General features: G+C 48.8%; 1 protein-coding gene across 1 annotated transcript in view; it reads left to right on the top strand.

Annotated features, from left to right (window-relative positions):
• The first annotated feature begins 10066 nt into the window (after positions 1-10066).
• The window catches only part of Trim71 (tripartite motif containing 71), a 52458-nt gene continuing 37805 nt past the window's right edge, over positions 10067-24719 (top strand). The window contains exon 1 of the mRNA XM_059267164.1: positions 10067-11103. Within this exon, the coding sequence (XP_059123147.1) occupies positions 10291-11103 (813 nt within the window). The 5' untranslated portion in view covers positions 10067-10290. The remainder of the gene's footprint in view (positions 11104-24719) is intronic.

The following is a 24719-nucleotide window of genomic DNA, read 5'->3' as shown; positions in this document are numbered from 1 at the left end:
AGGTGGATCTCTGTGAGTTCGAGGCCAGCCTGGGCTACAGAGTGAGCTCCAGTCCAGGACAGGCACCAAAACTATACAGAGAAACCCTGTCTTGGAAAAATCAAAACAACAACAACAACAACAACAAAAATGTAGCCTGGCGGCGGTGGTGCACGCCTTTAATCCCAGCACTCGGGAGGCAGAGACAGGTAGATTTCTGTGAGTTCGAGGCTAGCTTGGTCTACAGAGTGAGATCCAGGACAGACAGGGGTATATACACAGTGAGACCTTGTCACAGTGCAACCTTGTCTTAAAAAAAAAAAGAAAGAAAGAAAGAAAAGAAAAGAAAATTGGGCTGGTCAGTGGTGGCATGCACCTTTAATACTACTTGGGAAGCAGAGGCAGGCAGATATTTTAGTTTGGTGCCAGCCTGGTCTACAGAGCAAGTTCCAGGATAGTCAGGGCTACACTGAGAAATCCTGTCTCAAAAACAAAAACAAGAAAAAGAAAGAAAAAATATTGGGTCTGGTTATGTAGCTCAGTAGTAAAGTGGGTTGTTGTTGTTTGTTTGTTTGTTTGTTTTTTCCAGACAAGGTTTCTCTGTGGAGCCATGGCTGCTCTGGAACTGGCTCTTTAGACCAGGCTGGCCTCGAACTCACAGAGATCCACCTGCCTCTGCCTCCTGAGTGCTGGGATTAAAGGCATGGGCCACCACCACCTGGCAGTAAAGTGTTTGCCTAGCATGCAAGAAACCCTGAGGACCGCATAAACTGGGCAAGAGTGGAGCAACATTTGGAGACTGAGGCAGGAAGATCAGAAGTTCAAAGTCATCCTCAGCTACACAGTCTTAGAGACACTGTCTCCAAACATAACAAACAAACAAAATCCTAAACAACAATAATAACAACAAAAAACTTGCCAAACAGAAATTTATCACAACATAAATTAACTTCACAGTAATTATCAGAGTGTCAAGGTCAGGGGCTGGGGATAGCCTAGGGTTAGGGAACTTTGGCCAATGCAAGGAAGAGCAAGCAAAGGTTTATGCCTCCAGGGAGGGAATCCTTGTTCCAAAGATCATTTTTTACAGAGCAAGTGACTTTAAAATTCAGTAGCAAAAAGCAGTGGTTACACTGGGTGTGGTGGTGGTCCACACTGGTAATCCTTGCTCTGGAGGAGTACAGCCAGGGGGATTGCTGCAAGTTCCAAGCCAGCCTGGTCTGGATAGCAAGTTCCAGGTCAGCCAGGACTATCGAGTGAGATCCTGTCTCCATAAACAAACAAAAAGGGCTGGCAAGATGGCTCAGTGTATAAAGAGGCTTTGCTGCTGAGCCTAAAGATCTCCATTCCAGGTGCTGGAGAGGTGACTCAGGGGTTAAGAGCACTGGCTGCTCTTTCAGAAGATCTGGGTTCAATTCCCAGCACCCACATGGCAACTCCAAGCTGTCTGTAACTCTAGGTCCCTGGGATCTGATATCTTCATGCCAATCCAATAATTATTTAATAATTTAATAATATTATTTAATAATTATTTAAATAAATTATTTATTTAATAAATTATTTAAATTATTTATTATTTAAATAAATTATTTAAAACAATGATCTCCATTCCATCCCCAGGATCTCTCACGACTGTCCTCTGTGCTCTTATATGTACGTATGTACATATGCACATACACATAGATTCAAAATAAATAAATAAAAACGTAATAAATTTAGGGCTGGAGAGGCAGCAGAGGACCCAATTTCAATTCCCAGCACCCACTTGGTAGTTCAGAACTGTCTAACTCCAGCTCCAGGTTATATCATGCCATCTTCTGGTCATGGGCATCAGGCGTGCTAATGAAGTTCTTAAATTATTTATTTTTGTGTCTAAATGAATGCGTACATGTATGCCACCATGTGTTTGTGGAGGTCAGATGACAATTTACGAGCATCAATTCTTTCCTTCTGCCATGTGGGTCTCAAACTCAGGGTGTCAGGTTTGGTTACAAGACTCTTTACCCACTGAGCCATCTAGCTGGCCCTTCATCATTTTATTATAGTTCACAATTTTGTGGATTCAGAATTCAGACTGAGCCGGGCGGTGGTGGCACACACCTTTAATCCCAGCACTCGGGAGGCAGAGCCAGGCAGATCTCCGTGAGTTCGAGGCCAGCCTGGGCTACAGAGTGAGTTCCAGGAAAGGCACAAAGCTACACAGAGAAACCCTGTCTCGAAAAACAAAAAAAAATAAAAAATAAAAATAAAAAAATAAAAGAATTCAGACTGACTCTACAGGGCGACATTCAGCTCGCAGAGGCTCAAAGACGGCTTCCCTCATATACCTGTCTGGACAGCTAGGACTAGACTCCAGTGGACTTCTCTGTGTTCTAGAGATCTCTGAGGCTCTTCTGACAGGTAAGTCAGTGTTTCTTCCACGGTGGCTGTGGCCCCGAGACCAAGGCTTATCTGCAGGGTCAGGCAGGGAAAGACATGTTTCACCTCTTCTTTCAAAGTAGTAACAGTAGCATTCCAGGGGAAGGGCTTAGGGGACCAGACTGGAGACAGACTAGAGGGAGAGGGCTGGATAGGAACTGTCAGGCCAAGCAGCTTGGGGTCCATTATCTACTTAAGGGGGATCCCTGAGTGGAGGCATCAGGGGCAAGACTGAAGGACAATGTTAGTCAGAAACTGGGAAAAAGCACACAGCTTTTCCATTGTCCCTTTAGATAGCATTCAGGATTGTTTTTCAATAGTCTTTTTTTTTTTTTTTTTTTTTTTTTTGGTTTTTCGAGACAGGGTTTCTCTGTGTAGCTTTGCGCCTCTCTCCTGGAACTCACTTGGTAGCCCAGGCTGGCCTCGAACTCACAGAGATCCGCCTGGCTCTGCCTCCCGAGTGCTGGGATTAAAGGCGTGCGCCACCACCGCCCGGCTAAATAGTCTTTATGTGGTGGGGTGTGTGCAAATGTGTGCCATGGCATGTACAGGGAGGTCATAGCACAACTCACATTGGTTCTATCCTTCGGTATGAGTCCTGGGGTTCAAACTCAGGTTGTCAAACCTCAAGGCAAGCTGAGCCATCTAGCTGGGTGACTCCAATGATTCTTTTAAAAAGTCTGTTTACTAGCCAGGTGGTGGTGGTACCTGCCTTTAATCTCAGCACTTGGGAGGCAGAGGCAGGGGGATCTCTGTGAGTTCGAGGCCAACCTAGGCTACAGAGTGAGTTCCAAGAAAGGCGCAAAGCTACACAGAGAAACCCTGTCTCGAAAATAAACAAACAAAAAAAGTCTGTTTACTGAGGGATGAAGAGATGGCTCAACAGTTAAGAGCACTGGCTGCTTGCTCTTGAGTTCAGCTCCTAGCACTCACACAGAGGCTCACAACCATCTGTAACTATAGTTGAAGAGGGTCCCATGCGGTCGTCCGCCCTGCATAGACACGGCACATGCATGGTCCATAGACATACACATAGGCAGAACACCCATACACATACAACAGACTTACAAAACGTCTATTTTCTGAGCTAATATATGCGTGCTTGGTACTATGTAAAGCATTGCACATTTAGAAGCTCACTTAATTCTGATTGGCTATTTCTATCATTCCTGTTATGTGGACAGAAAATTGGGATTTTCTGATTGAGATTTAATTGAGATTAAATAATCTCCCCCAAAGTCACTGAGTGGAGAAACGGAATCCCAAACCAGAGTTCTACGTCACCTTTGTTTCTGAGAGGGGGTCTCATGTAGCTCAGGCTGGCCTTGCTCTTGCTAGTGTCAAGATTACAGTCTCACAGCCTTCCTCCCTTCCCGGTTTCCTCCTTCCCTTCTTCCTCCGTTCTCTCTGGTTGTTCTGAGCAGTTGTGCTCAGGAAACAGATCTACCTTCTGCAGTCAAGTGTCACTTCTCAAGTCCCCGGGCTGGGCCCTGCTCCTCAGGGACTGCCGGTTTTTCCCACCCACCACTCTGTCTTTTCTCTGTTGTATTTTTGGTGGTGGTGGCGGTGGGTGGAGCCAAAGCCTCTGGAGCCATCTTCCTTCCAATTTCCTTCCTTCTCTTTCTCCTACTCCCTTTATCTGGCAGCTCCCCAGTCTGTCCTCTCCCCCAATCTGTTTTGCCTATTTGTTTCATATTTATTTATTTTGGTTTTTCGAGACAGCGTTTCTCTGTGTAGCCCAGGCTGGCCTAGAACTCAGAGATCCACCTGCCTCTGCCTCCTGAGTGCTGGGCTTCACTATCGCCCAGCTATTTTTTTTTTAAAGATATAGTTTATTTTATATGTATATGCATTTTGCCTACATGTATGTAAGTGGAACTGGAGTTATGGATGTTTGTAAGCCCCCATGTGGGTGCTGGGTACCAAACCTGGGTCCTCTGGAAGAGCTCTTTTTTTTTTTAAAGATTTATTTATTTATTATATATACAGTGTTCTGCTTGCATATATGCCTGTACATCAGAAGAGGGCATCAGATCCAATTATCGATGGTTGTTGTGAGCCACCATGTGGTTGCTGGGAATTGAACTCAAGACCTCTGGAAGAACAGCCAATGCTTAACCTCTATGCCACCTCTCCCACCCCATAGGCAGCCAGTGCTCTTAATCCATTCAGCTCCAGTTTGTTTCTTTGCTTTTCAAACAGGGTCTCTCTACACAGCTCTGGCTGTTTTGGAACTCACTCTGGTTTTTGTTTTTTGTTTTTTTGTTTTTTTCCAGAGCTGAGGACCGAACCCAGGGCCTTGCGCTTGCTAGGCAAGCGCTCTACCACTGAGCTAAATCCCCAACCCCGGAACTCACTCTGTAAACCAGGCTGGCCTTGAACTCACAGAGATCTTTCTGTCTCTGCCTCCCGAGTGCTGGGACTAAAATTGCATGCTACCACTGCTCAGCCCAACTGTGTTTGCTTGTTTTTAAGTAACCAAACCAGAAGCCTAGGACATAGCTCAGCCGCTGGATTGCTGGCTTTCAATGCAGGGCATCTAGCTTCGATTCTCAGCACCCAATAAAGCTAAATCTAGTCTGGTGGTACATGCTCATAATGCCAATCATTTGGAAGGGAGAGACAAATTCAAGGGTTATCCTCAAGGTCATAGCAAGTTTGACACCAGAAAGGCTACATGAGGGTCTCCATCCCAACAACAACAACAACCAGGAGCTAGAGAGATGGCTCAGCAGTTACAAACATTTGCAGCTTTTGAAGAAAACCAGGGTTCATTTCCCAGCATCCACACGGTGGCTCATAACTGTCTGTATTCCCAGTTCTAGGAGACTGGATGGAGGCCCTCTTCCAGCCACCAAGGGCACTGCTTACGTGTAGTACCCATCAGCATGCACAACACTCATATGCATAAAATAAAAACAAATAAATCTGCCAGGTATTGTGGCGCACACCTTTAATCCCCGCACTCAGGAGGCAGAAACAAGTGCATCTCTGTGAGTTCAAGGCCAACCTGGTCTACATGGAGAGTTCCAGGACAGCCATGACCACAGTGAGACCCTGTCTCAAAAAAAATTTCTTTTTTAAGTTAGGCAGTGGTGGTATACGTCTTTAATCCCAGCACTGGGGAGGCAGAGCTGGGGGGATCTCTGTGAGTTTGAGGCCAGCCTGGTTTACAGAGTGAGATCCAGGATAGGCACCAAAACTACACAGAGAAACCCTGTCTCAAACAAACAAACAAACAAAAACAAAAACAAAAAATTATTTTTTAAAACAAATAAGAAAATCTCAAGAAACTACAACAAAACTAAAGTCAATCAAAGAAAGGAAATGAAACCAAATTGAAATGTACATAAAATACCTTTACAGACAGGTCTGTATGGTGAAAACACACAGATGTGTATGGATTCTGCAATACTTTCTGCACATCCTCCTCCTCCTCCTCCTCCTCCTCCTCCTCCTCATTATTATTGGAGACAGGGACTCACTATGCAGCCCTGACTAGTTTGGAATTCGATATATAGATCAAGCTGGCCTTGAACTCACAGTGATCCACCTGCCTCTACCTTCTGAGTGCTAGGATTAAAAGTATGTGATACTGTACCTGGCTAAAAACATTTTCTTCAGGATTTATTAATGTTTATGAGTGTGTTGTCTGCATGTGTGTCTGTGTGCGTGTATGTTCACCATGTGTGTACCTAGTGCCAGGACAGGGAGTGGAATCTCCTGGAACTGGAGTTAAAGAGGGTTGTAAGTAGCTATATGGGTGCTGGGAACTGAGCCCAGGTCCAGCCCTTTGTACTCTGGAAGTACAGACTGCTTTTAATTGCTAGTTCACCTCTCCAGCCCCTGTCTCTTAACATTACAATAGGAGAGCCCTGGATTGTCCCCAAGCAATACTAGCCAGGCATGGTGACTGATGTCTTCTACACTTGGGGCTGACATAGGATTGTTGAGGTTAGTATGAATAAAAATGAAGAGATGCCACAAGAAGTTCCTTTCAGTAACACACACACATACACACACACACTTTACCACTGAGTTATACCTCCAACCCTGATTTTTTTTTTTTTTTTTTGAGACAGAGTTTCTCTAGCTTTGGAGCTTGTCCTGGAACTCACTCTGTAGATCAGGCTGGCCTCGAACTCAGAGAGATCTGCCTGGCTCTGTCTCCTGAGTGCTAGGATTAAAGGCATGTGCCACCACCGCCCGACCCAACCCTGATTTTTATAGTTTTTTATTACTTTTTCTTGAGAAAGAGGTCAGTTTTTAGACCAGGCTGCCCTCAAAGACACTTGCCTCTGACTCCCAAGTGCTTGGATTAAAGGGATGTAGGGTCATGCCTGGCTTATTTTATGTTCTGGAAACAGGGTACCACTATGCAGCCCAGGGTGGTCTAAGCCTTTCAATTTTGCTACCTCAGCCTTGCAAATGCTGGCATTTAGGCTGTGACACCACACCAAGCTTTAGCCCCTAATTTTATTGCTTTGCTTTTGAAAACAGGACCTCAGTATGTAGCCAAGGCTACGTACACTCACAGCAATACTCCTGACTTAACCTCTCAGTGGTGAGATTACACTTGCTGTGACACCCTGTCCAGCTTCTGCCCTTAGTTTTTATTAAAACAGTATTCAGGGGCTGCAGAGAAGGTCCACCAGTTAGGAGTGTTTACTGCTCTATCAGAGGACTGGGGTTCAGTCCCTAGCGCCCACTACAAAACGCCTGTAACTACAATTTCAAGGTATCCGATGGCTCCTTCTTGTTTCCGTGGACACCTGTACACACGTGTGGCAAGAAATCTTTAAATAAATCTGAATTACATTTTACATTTATTTGCATGCATGTGGCATATTCTTGCCACCACAGAGGACAACTTGTGAGATTTGCTTCTCTCCTGGGACCATGTGGGTCCCAGGGATGGAACTCAGTTTTTCAGGTTTAGTAGCAACTGCCTGTCCCCAGCAGAGCCATTTTCTGTGCACAGATGGCCATTTAAAAGAATGTTTTTTTGAGGTGCCCTCGACAATTTTATTATAAACAGACATAAGATGTCCTCTGTTTGGTGAAGCTCTGCTCAGTTTTAGACGACCCATAGTTTTCTCACTTCCGCATTTCAGAAGTAGATGGTCACAGATCTTCGCTGTTCTTTCAGTGGTGAGGAGGATTGTTTCTGTCTTCCTATGGTGCTTCAGACACTGGTGGGCCTGGGAAGCTCTCACCTCAGGAGCATTGGAGCACTTAGGGCTCTTCCAGCAGTCTATCCAGTAGAATTGATTCATGGTTCCAGAATGATCTCCCTGTTTTTTCCATGAATAGCTGGAGAGGCAGTATCTAGAATTGCATCCCACCCTTATCATGATCCAGGCATGGTTATTTATATTGGAGGCTAAATTATCTTCTAGTCTCTCTTTAAATTTATTATTATTATTATTATTTTTGGTTTTTCGAGAGAGTGTTTCTCTGTGTAGCTTTGCGCCTTTCCTGGAACTCACTCTGTAGCCCAGGCTGGCCTTGAACTCACAGAGATCCGCCTGCCTCTGCCTCCCGAGTGCTGGGATTAAAGGCGTGTGCCACCACCACCCGGCTTAAATTTATTATTTTTTTAAATTATTTGTATCTATACAGCTGGAGTTACAGACAGTTCTCAACTACCCAACGCTGGTTTTGGGAATTGAACTCCTGTCCTCTTGAAAGACTACAGAACCATCTCTCCAGATATCATCTCTTTCTTGAGTGGTCTCACGTGGCCCAGGTCTTGAACTTCTGAGGCTCCTGTGTCCATCTTCTTTTTTTCCACTGGGGTATAATCTATACAGTGAAATTTCATACACATCTTAGATGGCATTTATTTATGTATTTTTTCAGGCGTTAATCTGACCTAAGGTCTCACAGCGTAGTTCAGGCTCAGATCAATCTCCTGCCTCAGCTCCTGCTGAATTATAATGGGTAACCACCACACCCATCTTAAATGACATTTTTTAAAAGTTTGAGAGCAGCCTTTCCAAGTCATTCTTCAGAGAGTCTTAGAGTTCCTCTCCTAGAAGAGCCTGGGGCACCACCCAGATGGCCTAGGGGCCGTCAGTAGGTCACCTCCTCTTAACAGATGCCTGGGCTCCCATTAAAACAGAGTAACCGGCCCCTCAGACGATTAGAATTCAGATTCGTTTATTTCCACACATCCAACTGCCCAACTGTGCGATGCTTCGAGGTCAGTCTCAGCTTTGCCGAGTCCTAGAGAAATGCAAAGGGAAAGGGAAGAGAAAAGTGGGGGGAATTGTGGAGGGAGGGGAACCCTAACTCTCCCGGGCAGTGGCCATCAGCCTCCAAGAGGCAGGGATTCCGAATGAAGTCTTTTTTCTTTCTTTCTTTTTTTTTTTTTTTAAATAAACGGAAGAGTCGCTCTGCGCTCCTCGCCCGGGAGGTTCCAAAGGTCGTCACACTGAGGCCTGGGGGCGATCGTCTCCCCCGCGGCCGGAGCGGGGGAGGAGGGTGGTGGGAGGAGGGGAGGCGCACACAAAAGCGGGCCGGGCCAAGAGGGCTAATGTTTCCTGTTTGCCTGGAACCCCCTCCCCGGCCTCCCCTCCCCCACCCCTCCCAGCACTCGGGCGGAAGTGAGTTTGCTCCTTTGGAGATTAAAAGGATTCCGAATTCCGATCAGTCCCAATAACCGGCGTTCCGAGAGGCGGCAAGGCAGAGAAAGAGGGGACACGCGCGCGCACGCTGCCCCCCATTCAGGGGAGTTGTGCAAAAATAAAACCCAAAGCAACCCAGGAGACCAGGGCACCGGGAGAGCTAGAGCCCGGTAGGCGCAGCGTAGCCGGGGCCACCCGCGTCCCCGCTCGGCGACTCGTTTGCAGGAGGATGACGCAGGCGGGAGCCGCGGGCAGCGTTGGCCACGCGGCTCCTGAAGTGGCCGTGCGGGTCCCTCGCCGGCTCCTCTGATTCCAGCACGCCCGGGAGGGAGGCTCCGTCCCCGAGGCTCCGGGATTGCAGGGGGGACCCGAGCGAGGGTGAAATGGCCCGATGACAAAGGAAATGTGATCCCCCTTCGCTGCCCAGGTTTCGGAGAGGACGGCCGTGAGGAGGAGGGGCGCGCGGCGCGCGCGGAACGCGGATAGCATTGCACGACGGCCCCGCGCGGAGCGGGCGGCGGGTACATCCAATATCTTCCCGCCGATGAATAATTCAGGGCGGCCCGCGGGGACCTGCGGCCCCGCGCCGCGGAGCGCCTGAGGCCGGAGAAGGGTCGGAGCGCGCGCTAGAAAGAGCGAGGAGGGCCGGGAACACGCGGGCGCCGGGCCGCGTGGGGCGCGCGTGCGTGTGAGCGCACGGAGACCGCGGCCCGGCCGGGCTGCGCAGAGGCGCGGAGTGCGTGGAGCGCGCGTGCGTACTTGGCACGCGTGCTTCCGCGGGCCGGAGGCCCCCGCACGAGGTGCAGCTGCGCGCTCGAGCCGACCGCGCCGCGGGGGAGGCTGCGTCTCGGCCGCCACGCAGGAGCTCCTGCCGCCGCGTCATGCGGCGGGGCGGCCGGCGTCGCGCGCGCGGACTCGGGCTGCTGCTGCTGCTGCTGCCACTTCGGGGCGTTCTCCCCTCCCTCCAGGAGACTCAATCCGTTTAGCCCGAGGCAAAGAAAAAAAAAAAAAAAAAAGCAAGCAACACACGCAAGACTCGTCCGGACCAAATTCTTTTTGCGCCTCGGGGACTGGATTCCACGGCGGACTTTGGGACTTGGGCGGGCGCTCGCTTGCTGCGGAGTGGCGGTGCATGCCCTCCGTGCCGAGGTGGCCCGGGGGTCGCCTCCACCGCGTCCTCGATGCGCTCTGCTGAGTGAGCCGCGCGCCCTCCTCCTCCTCCTCCTCCTCGCCGCACGCTCTCTTCCCTCCGGCCCGCCTTCAAATGGCTTCGTTCCCCGAGACCGACTTCCAGATCTGCCTGCTGTGTAAGGAGATGTGCGGCTCGCCCGCGCCGCTCTCCTCCAGCTCGTCCGCCTCGTCGTCGTCCTCGCAGACGTCCACGTCGTCCGCGGGCGGCGGCGGCCCCGGGGCGGCGGCGCGGCGTCTGCACGTCCTGCCCTGCCTGCACGCTTTCTGCCGGCCGTGCCTCGAGGCGCACCGGCTGCCCGCTCCGGGTGGCGCCGGCCCCACCGAGGCGCTGAAGCTGCGCTGTCCCGTGTGCGACCAGAAAGTGGTCCTGGCCGAAGCGGCGGGCATGGACGCGCTGCCGTCGTCCGCTTTCCTGCTCAGCAACCTGCTGGACGCCGTGGTGGCGACCGCCGACGAGCCGCCGCCCAAGAACGGGCGCGCGGGCGGCGGCCCCGGGGGCGCGGGCGGCCACAGCAACCACCGGCACCATGCGCACCACCCGCCCCAGCGCGCCGCCGCTCCGGCGCCGCAGCCGCCGCCCGGCCCGGCCGCCTCTCCCGCGGCGCTCCTGCTGCGCCGACAGCACGGCTGCAGCTCGTGCGACGAGGGCAATGCCGCCTCGTCGCGCTGCCTCGACTGCCAGGAACACCTGTGCGACAACTGTGTCCGCGCGCACCAGCGCGTGCGCCTCACTAAGGACCATTACATCGAGCGCGGCCCTCCCGGGCCGGCGGCCGCCTCCGCGGCGCAGCAGCTGGGGCTCGGGCCGCCCTTCGCCGGCGCGCCCTTCTCCATCCTTTCGATGTACCCAGATCGTCTCGGCTTCTGCCAGCACCACGACGAAGAGGTGAGAGCGCGTGGGACGCGGACGAGGGGAGGGGGCCCTTTTGCAGACTTGTATCATCGCCTCCCTGAGTTGCTCAGAGAACCGCGACCTGGCGACATCTTCCTTCTCCGGGCATGACCGAAGAGTCCCAAAACATCAGATTCCCTCCCTTTTCTGTTTCATTTTTTTGTGTTCGTTTTTAGTGGTGAGGATTGAACCCAGGGCCTTTTGGTAGTTATGTCTACCCATGAAATAGACTCCCTGCCCCTGGATTTCATTGTTTTTCTTATTTAATTTTCACATTTATTTGCATTCGTGTGTGGAGGTCGGAGGACAAATTTCAGGAATCGCTGCTCTTCCCCCTTATCTTGTGGGACCCAGGGATTGAAGTCGGGTCTTTGAGGTTTTGAGGCAAGAGTTTCTTATCTAGTAAGCGATCTCGCCATCCAACTTAAAATGCCTACTGTTTCTTCTGTGTGATAAAATGTGCAGTCGGTGTGTCCAGTTGGGCACGAGTTTGGAAGAGAGAAGTGTGTATTTGTGGAGTCGTGGACTCCTTTTGTGTGGGCCAGCCAGAGGCCGCCCAACGTGCGGTTGTCCGGTTGTCCGGGGTGGGGAAGGGATGGTTGAGGTGCCGAGCTGCTCCCCACGTGTGTGCTGGGCCGGAGGACTTGGATCTTGTTGTCGTTTGCACAAGTTGGCATTCACCAGGTTGTCTGTCTGTCTGGTTGTTGGTAAGGGGCCCCCGGCTATAGTTTTCTAAGAACCAAGGAACCCCAGTATTGAGCCGCTGTACTTGCTTCTACTGTCTTATATACGGTGTGTAAAGCATGTTGTGGTTGGAGAGTACCCACGTGCAGTGACCATGTGGCCTCGTGGGGGCCCCTGAGAGAGAGAGAAGCCAGATTGGGACCACCGCAGTTGGCTCTGGGGCGCTGTTCCCAAGCTGGCCTCATCTCCCGTTCCGCGGGGACTCGGTCGCCACCCTGCCCATCCACAGGCTCTCCCCTTGCGCAGCCACCCGCAGCTCTAACCTGGGGGCTTGCAGAATCTGAGGGGCCTGCTGCCCTCGGCCCTGATCGTCCCTTTGGGCTCTTGACCACCACCACTGATTCCATCCACGGGAAGCTGAGAGCAGAGCTTGGCGGACCACCCTTGATGGTTTGGGTAACCTCGTCCAGGTCCACCCGTAAATAAGAGACCCATGTGCGATCGCAGTAGCATCCTGTCGCTGGGAGGGGAGCATGGGACAAACGGGGCCTTCGCAATCCCGCGTGATTCAGAGTGGGATTGCGGGCACCGCGGCCTCGGGGTCCACTTTTTAACGTGTTATTTGGGGAGGAGGGCGGAGCTACCTCCTGGCCTTAAGTTGTCTAGTTACCCTTTTAAAAGGTTCTTCTGAAGTCAAGTCTGTGGTTCACTTCGGCTTTCAGCCCTGCGTTGGTTCCCGTTGGTTTGATATTTGCAGTATGTTCTTTCATTACTTTTAGAAAAACCCTCAACTGGAAGATGGGGCCAATTCACTTGCAGATTGGGATCAAATGCGAGGAGGAGGCAGGAAAGAGAGCCCCAAATCTGGGTTTGTTTCCCGCCATGGAGGGAAAGAGTGGAAATCTTTTTTTTTTTTTTAAACAAAACAAAACAAAACAAAAACCACAAATCTTTAGTCAAAGACGCTCCATTTGGGCTAAGGTTGTAGGTGTTTGGTGCTGGTGTTTGGTGATTTGTGAGGCTAGGCTGGCCGGGAACTGTGTAAACTAAAGTTGTCTCTGACCCAGCCTCGACTTCCCAAATGCTGAGATTACTGATGGGGGAGCCACATTTTTGAGTAAACTGACAAATAGTTTCTTGATGGGGTCTTCATATGTGTTTTCCTTCCTACCTCCTTAATCACCATCTCTCTTGCTTAGTTTTCTTCTGCTTTGGGGTCGTAATAAATACCTAGGTTTGTGTTTTTCCTTTCTGGTCTTCTCTGTCCCCATCTTTTATTTTTATAAGACAGAATTTCTCTGTGTAACAGCCTGGGCTGTCCTGGAACTCTCTCTGTAGACCAGGCTGGCCTCGAACTCACAGAGATGATCTGCCTGCCTCTGCCTCCCGAGTGCTGGGATTAAAGGCCTTCACCACCGCCACCACCACCACCACCACCACCACCACCACCACCGCCCTGCTCTGTCCCTATTGTTGAAGCCTGTTGTTATTCCCTCACAGGCCACATTTAGGAAAAGTCGGGCTTTTTCCTAATATGGGGGACGGTCCTTATTTCCATCCATTTCCCTGCAGATGACATGATTTCATTATTTCTTTGTTGTGTCTGGTTTATTCCCTGTAAATTATCAAACCATTTGAACCGTGGGAGAGAGTGTGAATTAGCAGAGTGAGGCTTTTTCCTACCCTGGGTTCCTTTAAAAGTAAGTCTCTTTCCACATGTGTGGTCAGGAAGCGGTTAGATGTGGGGCTGTTGAAGGGATCGAGTTTGCTCAGTCTTCAGCAACATTTCTCAGTTTTTCGTTAAAGCAAGAAGCTTGTTAGACCTTTATTCCCTCTTACGGACTGTGACAGACCAGTGCTTTGAATGGGAAGAGCAACAAGTCTTACTTTTCCCTCCTGATGGAAATGATCTCTAAGGGTCTCAGGAAGATGTTCCTTTAAAAAGTCATTGCCTCTGGCTGGGAGAGGGCTCGGCTCCTTTTGGGGGTGGGGTGGATGATTGATGTGCTGCTGTCCTCACTTTTGGGGGGATGATAGATGGACCCTTGTCTTGACTTTGGCACACAGAACAAACACCTCAGTGCTTGAATGCCATTGTGCCCACCCTGTTTTTAAAATCTACAACTGTGTCAAGTTAATTCTGTGTCAACGGGGAGAAATAATTTGGGGTGTCTTCTGGGGACCGATGGTGAAGTGGCTGGAATGCCTTGCTCACCACCCGACTTTGGGGGGGAGGACTCAGCTTCTTTTGGGAAGATGGCCTTACTTAGGTATCTTCCAAACCCCAAATTTGGAAACTGAGGCAAGATTTTGGAACATTTTTGGTTTAAATAAAAATTACAAGAACTTGAAAACCTAAAAGCATCCCAGCAGTGGATTATACCCGAAATCCCAGGATGAGGCAAGGGCTACAAAGTGAGATCCTGCCTCAAAAAACTAAAAAGAAAATTTTTAAGAAGGCGTTGGGGCTTTCCAGCCAAGGGAGACCCACTTGCTTGGGCTTTTGACTAGTTCTGATCCTGGTGAGCCCCTTAGTCCCAGGAAGGCACTGTGTATGTACCCTCAGGGATGCAGGGCATCGCTCTCAGGAATGGGGTAGAGGCTTCTGATCCTCATGGCCACACATTCTTGAAGCTGCCAGTGCCTTGTGAACTCATCCCCCTCTACCTTTCCAGTGGCCGTCTAGGATGTGAGACCTTTCTTGAGAAGCTATACTGGGAAGGAAATCAGTGTGTGTCCCAGAGCTGGGTGGCAAACTTGGTTAAAATGGCAGGACTCCTGGGGACCTTCAGGGGACAGATAGGTGATGTTGCCATTGTGATCCCAGGGGATGGCAATATTGTTCCAGGCAATAGGGGAGGGCTGGCTGGGATTCTGCAGATAATGGACTTTGAAATTAAGGATTGAAGGTGAATGAAGGTCCTCGTGGAGTTCATCCAGCTTGAGACTGAGTCCTGGAAAGATCCAAAATTATAAACTGGTTTAACTCAGAGTATAGAGTTGTCCTCTGGCTTAGGCTTTTCCACTTCGAACGAGGCAATTTGCTGCTGCCTAAAATAACTGGTTGTATGAGTTCCTGTACCTGATCTTAGAGGGAGCATCATGCCTGTACTCTGCATTGCTGGTTTGTTTTGCAGTCTCAGGATTGAAGCTGCTTTTCGTGTGTAGGTACTGTGTGTGTGTGTGTGTGTGTGTGTGTGTGTGTGTGTGTGTGTTAAGTCATGCATTTTTTTATGTGTGTGAATTACAAAATCCATGCAAAATGGTTTTTGAAACTATAATTTTGGTTCTCATTTATACTTCAATGTCAAAGTAGTTGGTTCCTTTCCCCCTCTCTCTTTCTTGGTTTTAAGTCAGTCAGGATCTTGCCCCACATACCATTATGGTCTCAACTCATCCTGACTCTCCTGCCTCAGCGGGCCAAAAGGTGCTGGGATTACAGTGTCACAACCAAACCAAAACCCAATCTTCTCTCTTTCTTCCATTCATCTCTGGAGGTCAGATTAAAACTTTTAATTTAAATTGGAATCTCATTGGGAGAGAGCTGGAGGTCTCAGGTCACAGTGCATGCATCTCATCTGTGGGCTGCAAAACTAAACTTTGAATACCTCCATAGAGGCTGTTGCCTGTGGTTTAGCAAATATTTCAATGACTATAAATAAAAACATGGCAGGCACTTGCTGACTGCTAAACTTTGTGGAATATTTATTGAAGTACATAGACTGTGTGTTTGGCCACTCCATACGCTATGATAAGGTTCCTCACATGCATGAAAGGCTATGAGCTGGAATAAACTGAGGCTGTGGCATCTGTGTGGTGTGGGGACCTTTCTGTATATGCTTCTGAAATTACCTCAAGGAAGGAAAAATCTTTTTGAAATTGCATGGACGTGACAGTTTATAAAAATTGGATTATATGTTGATATCAGTGAAGGTATTTTGGGAAAAGGGACTTACAGGTTTCACCTACTGTCCTTTATCAAGAACATATTTCAGAGTTAAACATTTATTGAATCTGGAATAGAGAAACTTTGAAAGAGATTGGAGAGTGAGGAAATTTTTTTCCTACTTTTATTTTGGTCATATAAACACTAGTTTTTTAAAAAAGGAGTCCCAGCCCTTCAGACTCAGGAGGCTACAGTGTCTAGTTTTGTTAAAAAAACAAAAACAGCCGGGCGGTGGTGGCACACGCCTTTAATCCCAGCACTCGGGAGGCAGAGCCAGGCGGATCTCTGTGAGTTCGAGGCCAGCCTGGGCTACCAAGTGAGTTCCAGGAAAGGCGCAAAGCTACACAGAGAAACTCTGTCTCGAAAAAACCAAAAAAAAAAAAAAAAAAAAACCACAAAAACAAAAACAAAAAACCCAAAAACCCCACCCCTTAAAATGGTTGCAGCTTTCTCCTGAACGTCTGAGCTGGTTGCTGAGCCTGGCTTTTACCTGCCTTTTTCTTTTCTTTCTTTCTTTTTTTTTAAAATTTCATGTGCATTGGTGTTTTGCCTGCACCGTATGTCTGTGTGAAAGCTTTGGATCCTCTGGAACTGGAGTTACAGACAGTTGTGAGCTGCCACGTGGGTGTTGGGAATTGAACCTGGGTCTTCTGGAAGAGCAGCCAGTGCTCTTAACCTCTGAGCCATCTCTCCAGCCCCATACATAGCCTTTATCTTTTAAAGCACAACTTGGTTGTGTGTCTGTCCTTGTTTGTGGGAGCTAATGTGGGGTTTTGTTGTTGAAGTTTGCCAGGGTGGAAAGTATATCATTTTAACTTGAGGTTCTGCTTTGTTCTTTAGTCTTGTTGACTCCAGCCAGGGTTCTGCTCTGTATGTAGCCTTGGCTGGCTCAAAACTCAGTCCTGCCTCAGCCTGCCCAGTAGTGAGATTATGAGACTGCACCACTCAGCAGGGCGGGCCCCCTTATCTGACTACCCTGCCGCTCTGCTCTAAAGCGTAATCCCCTCTGGCACTCAGAGTCACGAGGTCTGCCTACTCTGGCTGTTTCTCCATCCCGTTCCAAACACAGGTCAAGGTTTATTGTAGCTGAGTTCATTCTTAGTAAACAATGGTAGGGAGGTCATTGGGATGAGTTTTGGCCCATGTTTGCAGTTTCAAAATATCCTTCTTCCTCCTCCACCTGTAACAGAAGCATGTGGCACCCACCCCAAGGTTGTCTTTATTTCTGTTTTGGGAGACGGCAGCAAAGGATACCGGTAAGAGTGACAGCCGCCATTGAGGCAGCCAGAAGACCCTTCATCCAGCTGGGGTGGTTTCCTCACCTTTCAGGTCTTTGTTTTCCTCCAGCTGAGACCTGCCGGCACCAAACCCAACAGTTCTTCTCGTGTGGTGTTTGTGTCTCTTCCACTTTGGGTGTCCCCTTAATCACCTGTACTTGAATCTTTGAGACCCAGGCCTCTCAGGGAACCTGGGTAGCCAGAAGTGGGCTTGGAACCCAGTTCCTCACTTACTACCAAAAGCACTTTCCCTACCAGAGACTCCCCAACCCCTTTATTTAGTTTGAAATCAAATGGAATAGCAGATTTGGGGGGCTGTGAGCAAAGTGCTAGTTGTTTGCATCTGAAAGTGACTTAGCTTCCCTCCCTGGAGGTTAACCGGGAAAACTTGTTTACAACTGGCTTTTTTTTTTTTAATAAAGATGCTGAAGTGCATCTTTTTTTTTTTAAGATTTATTTATTTATTATGTATACAGAAGAGGGTGCCAGATCTCATTACAGATGGTTGTGAGCCACCATGTGGTTGCTAGGAATTGAACTCAGGACCTCTGGAAGAGCAGTCAGTGCTCTTAACCACTGAGCCATCTCTCCAGCCCTACAACTGGCTTTTTTAAAAAATAAAAAAGGTAGAGGGGATGGAATAGGTGAACTCTTGCTTGGGGGTCCTCTTCCACCCAAACCAGCTCTGAATATTTTTTTGAGAGATCTATATTAGGTTCCTAGTGGGCTAGTTCTGTTTTTGTTCTTAAAGTAGATTGCTCAAATCAGTTTTAAATTCTACTCAGATCAGCCTCACCTCGTGAGGGGTCCCCTCTCCCAGCAGGGATCCCAGTTCAATTATCATAGGGCTCTCTACCCCAGCCAACACTTGCCTGTTCCTCAAGCCAGGTGCTTCTGAGGGAGGTGGTCTCCAGGGGCATCTGCTTTCTGTAATTGTGTGTTACCAAGTTGACTGGGGGTTTTGTTTTGTCTTGAATGGTCTGTTAATTCTGAGTGGGTGTGTTTTGTTGATTTGCTTTTTTGAGATAGCTCTTTGGCTGGCTTGAAACTGGATTTGTAGACCAGGCTGGCCTTGACCTCACAGAGATCCTCCTGCCTCTGCCTCCTGAGTGCTGGGATGCAAGGTGTACATCACCAGGCTCTGCCCTTCTTAATCCTTTTTTAAAAATTGATTTATTTTATGTGTGTTTTACCTGCGTGTATGTCTGTACTACACCTGCCTGATGCAGGTGGAGGCCAGAAGAGGATGTCTGATACTCTGGGACTAGAGTTATAGGTGGTTGTGAGCCACCATGCGGATGCTGGAAGTTGAACCAGGGTCCTCTGGAAGAGCTGAGTCATCTCTCCAGGCTCTCCTGTTAGGTTTTTTTGTTTTTGTTTTTTTTTTGGTTTTGGTTTTTTGAGACAGGGTTTCTCTGTGTAGCTTTGCACCTTTCCTGGGACTCACTTGGTAGTCCAGGCTGGCCTCGAACTCACAGAGATCCGCCTGGCTCTGCCTCCCAAGTGCTGGGATTAAAGGCGTGTGCCACCACCGCCCGGCCACCTGTTAGGTTTTGATTGAAGTCATTTCTCTATAAGTGGTTTCTTGGGATAGCATATGTTGGTCAGTGGTAACAGTTGGGAGCAGAAAAACACAGAATGAAATAAGAGGACAGGACCTTGTTATGAATTATTACGTGTGTCGTGTCCCCCCACCCCCCACCCCCCCTCCAGGTATCCCGAGTGCAGGGAAACATGCTGGCATGCTGAGCAGATGCAGCAGCATTGACAGGCAACCCAGTCTATGTGGGCATGGTGGCCAGTAATACACAGCCCAGATGCTGCATCCACGGGGAGTTCATTATAATAGAGAGATAAAGAGACAGAGAGAGGAGTGCACACTCATGGGAGTGGGAGAGAAGAGAAGGGGTGGAGCTTTTTCTTAGACTTACATCAGGACACAAGGCTGCTCCAAGGGGCAGGATCAGAATATTAACACGTGGCTTTGTCTCTCTGTGAAATGATGTTTGTGGGAGCAGGGTGTGTGTCTTGGATTTTGGAGCAAAAGTAGGTGGGGAGCCTATGGTATTGAAAGTTCTGTATCTCACCTGTCGCTTGCTCGGTCCTATTACTTAAGGAATGTTTGACTAGCTGCTTTCTTCTAGCCATAACCATTTGCAGTTTAAAAAAAATGTATATTTTCTGGGGCCAGAGAGACGGCTCATCCCATGAGACTTGGAGCTCAGTGCCTAGCACCCACGCCTGCAGCTCACAGCAGACACAGCCGCATGGCGGGGGTGGGGGGGTGGCTCATGGACCAGCCAGCTTCCCCTCGATGTCACTACGCTGGAGGCTGAGACAGGAGGGACATGGGGCTAGACTGGACCTGTGTCTCAAACGCAAAAGAAACTGCCCTAGATTTTGCTACTGAGCATCTTTCTGTGCGGGTAAACTTGGTTTGTTTCGCCTTTTCCTTGGGCACAGAACCCAAGGCCTCCAGCAGGCAGAGAGCTGCACCCCCAGCTGAGGCACAGTACTCCGGTGTGTTGGACATTTTTACACCTGCACTTTATTCAGTCTGTGTCCTCCAGGATCAATGCCAAAGGGAGATCATGTTGATTTAGAATCCATCATAGGCTTCTGGCCAATGTCTTTCCCAATGTGTGCCTAAGTGTGGGGTAATAAAAGCAGATATAATAAAGATAAATAATGCATTGGTGTGTGGGTGTGTGTGTGCACAGTGTGTGTGGTGCAGATGTGGAGCTCAGAGGACAAGTTTGTGGGTGGAGTTCGTGCCCTCACCTTGGTCCCTCACTGTGTATCCCTAGCCGGCCTGGAATTCCATGTGGTAGAGTAGGCTGGTCTCAGGGAGATCCCCCTGCCTCTGCCTTCAGAGTGCTAAGACTTAGATGGGTCTGGCCTGTTGGGTCTGGCCTAGAGAGATGAAGCCTGGTCACCAGGCTTCCTCACTGAGCCCGCTCATTGGTTAAGACATCTGTAGCTCAGGCTATCCTCTTGTGCTAGGTCTGCAGGTGTGATCTTCGCCTCCCAGGTTCTGCTTGTGTCCCTTATAACAGTAGTTATCTGTACCTGTCATTCCAGCGGAGGCAAGAGGATTGAAAATTCCCAGGCCATCCTGGGTTACAGAGCAAGACTCCTGCTTTTGGGGCAAAAGTTTCTGGTTGATGGCCAAAGTGATACCCTGAAATGCTTCGGATGGCTCCTTACTTAGTCTTCCTCACAATGTCTGGGATATCTGTCTTCACACAGCCTGTGGGCTAGAGAGGAAAGGGAGCTAGGCAGGAGGTCTCAGCCTTCCCAGCCTGGCTGCTGTCCATGTGGTCTGTTCTGAGAAACCGAAGTCCTGAGGATCCTGGTGGCATCTGACAGGTTCAGGTGAGTTGGGCTGAAATGAAAGTCTTGGAGAATGAGGGGGTTTCGATGTTGACTGGCAGAGAGTGGTTTCCTCAGAACCTGCTGTGGGTGGAGTCCAGGAAGTGTGTCATAATGGAGATCTTCACCACCTTTCAGGAAGGTATGAGGTTCCCTGCCCCTTTCCTGGAGGGTGGTGGACTATTTGAGTTATCAGCTAGGAGCTGGAGTCTTTGATAGATTTGAGGCTGTGCTTGGGGGCTCATGATTGTAATCCCAGCACCCAGGAGGCAGGGGCAGGAGAATTGCTGTAAATTCAAGGCCAAGTCAAGGATAAATGATAGGAAGAGCTTGCTTAGACAAGGCCAGAGGTAAAGATGATGCTGCCAAACCTGAAGACCCCAGGACCCCACACGGCAAAAAGAGAAAACTGACCCTCCTGGTTGGCATCTGACTGCTTGCTTGTCAGGAATAAAAGCAAGCCGTGGGAAGCGCCTTGTGGAAAGGAGTGAATTCCATCCAGCTGTCCTTAGCTGGGTCCCTGTGGCTGCTCAGTTTGTGCCGAGTGGCACAGCTACTGGACCATTGTTGGTTAGGCACGGTAGAACATGAAAGCAGAGTTAAAAAGGCCATTTCTACTTGGGTATGGTGGCTTGTCACTGGGGGGCCAAGAGCCTGGCGTGATGGCCCAAGTCTGTGATCTCAGTGTCGTGAGACATAAATTTTCTTAGGGATTAGATTGTGTCCAACATACGGAACCAACCCACCAGACAGGGCCTTGCTAGGGACTCCTACTCTCAGGCCCTGTGGCCCTACCTTCTAGCCCGCTGAGCTGTGAGCCTTCCTGATTGAACCATGAATGTCGAGGTTTGTCATTCTGGAGGACAGTGGGGAGTGTGTTGGTTCCAGAGATGGAATTTGGAGGTATTCCCGTTTCCTCCCTCCCAGAGAAGTCTCACTGTGTCATCCAGGTTGGCCTTGGATTTGTGGGTGCTCCACATTTTGGCAGCACCTGCTCTGGTAAAAACTGCACCAGCCAAAATACAGAATAGATTTCCCCTTTGTCTCCCTCGGGCTGGCCAGCCTCGGGATCTTTCCTCTACCTGTGTTTTCAGCTTCTCTAGGATGTTGTGAGAGGGAAATTTAGATTGCATTTGACTAACCCCCTGTGAGATGAGGAGGGGCTTAGTGCAGTCAATTTAAAAACACTCTTGTTATTTTTTATTTTATGTTTATGGGTATTTTGCTTCTATATGTATTTGTGGAACATGTGCATGTCTGGTGTCCATGGAAGTCAGAAGAGGCTGTTGGACCTCCTAGGACTCGAGTGCAGACAGTTGTGAGCTGTCGTGGTAGGTGCTGGGAATCAAACTTGGGTTCTTTATATCTTCAGCCTTTTAATTTGTGTGCGTGTGTGGAGATATGTGCATGTGAGTGCAGGTACTCAAGGAGGCCAGAAGAGGGCATCAGAGCCTCCAGACCTGGTTGTAAGCTGCATGGCATTAGTAGTACATGTTCTTAACTGTCTCCAGTCCCCTAATAATGCATTCTTTCATTGAGGTGATATACTTAATTTGTTGTGGGTTTTGTTCTGAGACAGGGCTCACTGTAGTCCAGGGCTGGCTCAGTATATGTTATATAGCCCAGGATAGCCTCATTCTTTAAGAAAAATTTTATCCTGCCTCAGCCTCCTGGTCTAGGATTACAGACAAGAGTCTGTTTCTACACCTGGTTTCTGTACATTCATTATTTAATGTATGTATTCTTGTTGATATGCAGTCATTTATTGGGAGTGCATGAGGAAGGCATGTTCATACAAACAAATAACATACTTAAGAGTCTATCCCTTGGGTTGGAGGGATGGCTCAGAGGTTAAGAACACTGGCTGTTCTTCCAGAGGTCCTGAATTCAATTCCCAGATACCACATGGTGGTTCACAACCATCTGTAATGAAATCTTGTGCCCTCTTCCGACCTGCAGGGATACATGCAGGCAGAACATTGTATGCATAATAAATAAATCTTTAAAAAAAAGAGTCTATCCCTTTCCTGTACACTAACTCCCTTCCTCACACTTCCTCTACAGTCCTTTATTTCTGTCTTCATGTCATACATATGTACACTTATTCTTGTTTTTGACAGTATTAAAATTATTTTTTAATTTATGTGTGTATGCACTGCATTCATGCAGTGTCTGCAGAGGTCAGAAGAGGGCCCAGGGTGGTGGGCCTAGAGCTGCAGATGTCTGTGAGCTACTATGTGGGTGCTGGGAACCTGAACCCGGGTCCTCTTAACCTTGGTTCTGTCTCACTGGCCTGGTACAGGGAGTTTTAATTTATTTATTTTTTTCTTCTGAGGAGAGATGATGTGTATTACCTCCCTCCCAGGTAGAATCGCACTGTGTCACCCGGGTTGGCCTTGAATTGGTGGGTGCTGCATTTTTCTGCTGGTTTTCTAGGGGTGACTGGAGAAGCTAAGTAAGCACGGTGTCTGAATTTATGATGTCCATCTCTTTGGGGTCTCTGCTCTCAGCCCAGAGAACTGGTTTCCAGGCCGCTTGCTGTGCCCCGTAACTGGCTGTCTTTCTACCAGGCCCTTTGAGGTCAGGTGTCGGTTGTCGGTGGGTGAGAGTCTTCTCCATCTGAGGCAGTTGGCTTAGTTAACAGAAGAGGGACGCACATGGATGAACACTGAATAAATGCTACATTGAGTGCTTATAAGTGGCAGGGATCCTGCCACGAAGGCACCAAGCATGGGGTTCCATTCCCAACACCAAAAGCCCTACTTGAGCTGCTTTGGTGACACTTGGAACAGGAGCACAGGATGACAATTTCAGTTTTTGGTTTTTTTTTTTTTTTTTTTTTTTTTTTTGAGACAGGGTTTCTCTGTCTGTCTGGAACTCACTCTGTAGACCAGCCTGGCCTTTTGAACTCACAGAGATCACCTGCCTCTGCCTCTGCCTCCCTGAGTGCTGGGGTCAATAAAGGTGTGTGCTACCACTGCCTGGTGACAATTTTTGTTCTTAAGTTGTGTTCCTTTAAAGAGTCACACTAGAGGATCTTCTAAAGACTATAGAGTTCACTTGTTCACTAGGATGTCCTTTATTTTTCTGAGTCTGCTCAGACCTTTAACCTGTCTCTGCCCTTCCCATTACCGTCACAGTCTGGTAGATGGAGGAAAAACAGGCATTCCTGAGGCTGCCTTCTTCATACTTGTTTTTTGGAGACTGGGTTTCTTTGTGTAGCCTTCGCTGTCCTGGAACTCTGTAGACCAGGCTGGCCTAAAACTCACAGAGATCCACCTGCCTCTGTCTCCTGAGTGCTGGGATAAAGACATGCACCACCACCGCCCAGCTTGCCTTGTTCATTGTAAAAATACATTTATCTAGTTTATTCTAGTCCTGATTTGACATACCTACTGTATGTAAATGTGTGCTTTAGGTTATCTGTAAATTTCAATTAAAGCAAAAAAAATTAGATGTATTTTATATGTATGAGAGTTTTGTCTACATATATGTATGTACACCCAAACCCTGGACCTGGAGTTAGGGATGGTTGTGAACCACCATGTGTGTGCTGGGAGTCCCCAAGAATTCTTAACTGCACAACTATCCCGATGGCCCCAAGTTAATTAATTAATTTTAAATTAAGAGCGCCATCCCTTGTTTCTTCCTGGCAGCCATGTGTGCACACACAAAGCCTATGGAGATGCCATTAAACCATTTGCAAAACCGTATTGAGTGCTAACCTAACCTAACCGGCTGGCTGCTCTGTGCTGCTCCAGGCTTGGGGTTCCTGGTCTTCCCTCCTCTGAATATTTGGTCTTTTCCAGCAGCGCTCGGCCTGGCCCTTGGGACTTCTGGGACCCTGGAGAGAGGCACGTTTGAGATGTGAATAGGCCAGGCCTTGCTCCTGGGAGCTGCCTCCCACCCCCTGCCCCATTTCCTCCCACTGTCTGCCCCTATTTCCATCAGACTAATGGAAGAAAAATGGCCGGTCCTGTTTTCCCCTACACTTCCGAGATTACCAGAAAGGGCGGATGGGTGTAGCTTTTGTATGTCCTATTGCTCACTTGGGTTTCCTCCCTTGAGTTTTCTGCTTATGTGCTTTGGCCAACTTCTTACTCTTTTTAAAGATTAAATTTTATTTATTTATTTTTGTGTGCATGGAGGTCAGGGAGCTTGTTTTCTCCTTCTGCCGTTGTGGGTCCTGAGGTTTGAACTCAGGTGGTCAGGTTTAGCAGCAAGCTCCTACCTGTTGAGCCATCTTGCAGGCCCAGTTATTGTGTGTGTGTGTGTGTGTATACATATTTTTTTTGGACAGGGTTTCTCTTTGTAGTCTTGGCTTGAGACCA

This window comes from Peromyscus eremicus, chromosome 7 (genome assembly GCF_949786415.1).
Source record: "Peromyscus eremicus chromosome 7, PerEre_H2_v1, whole genome shotgun sequence".
Classification (NCBI taxonomy): Eukaryota; Metazoa; Chordata; class Mammalia; order Rodentia; family Cricetidae; genus Peromyscus; species Peromyscus eremicus.
The sequence above is the reverse complement of the archived record's forward strand: the minus strand, read 5'-3'. Positions and strand labels throughout refer to the sequence as shown.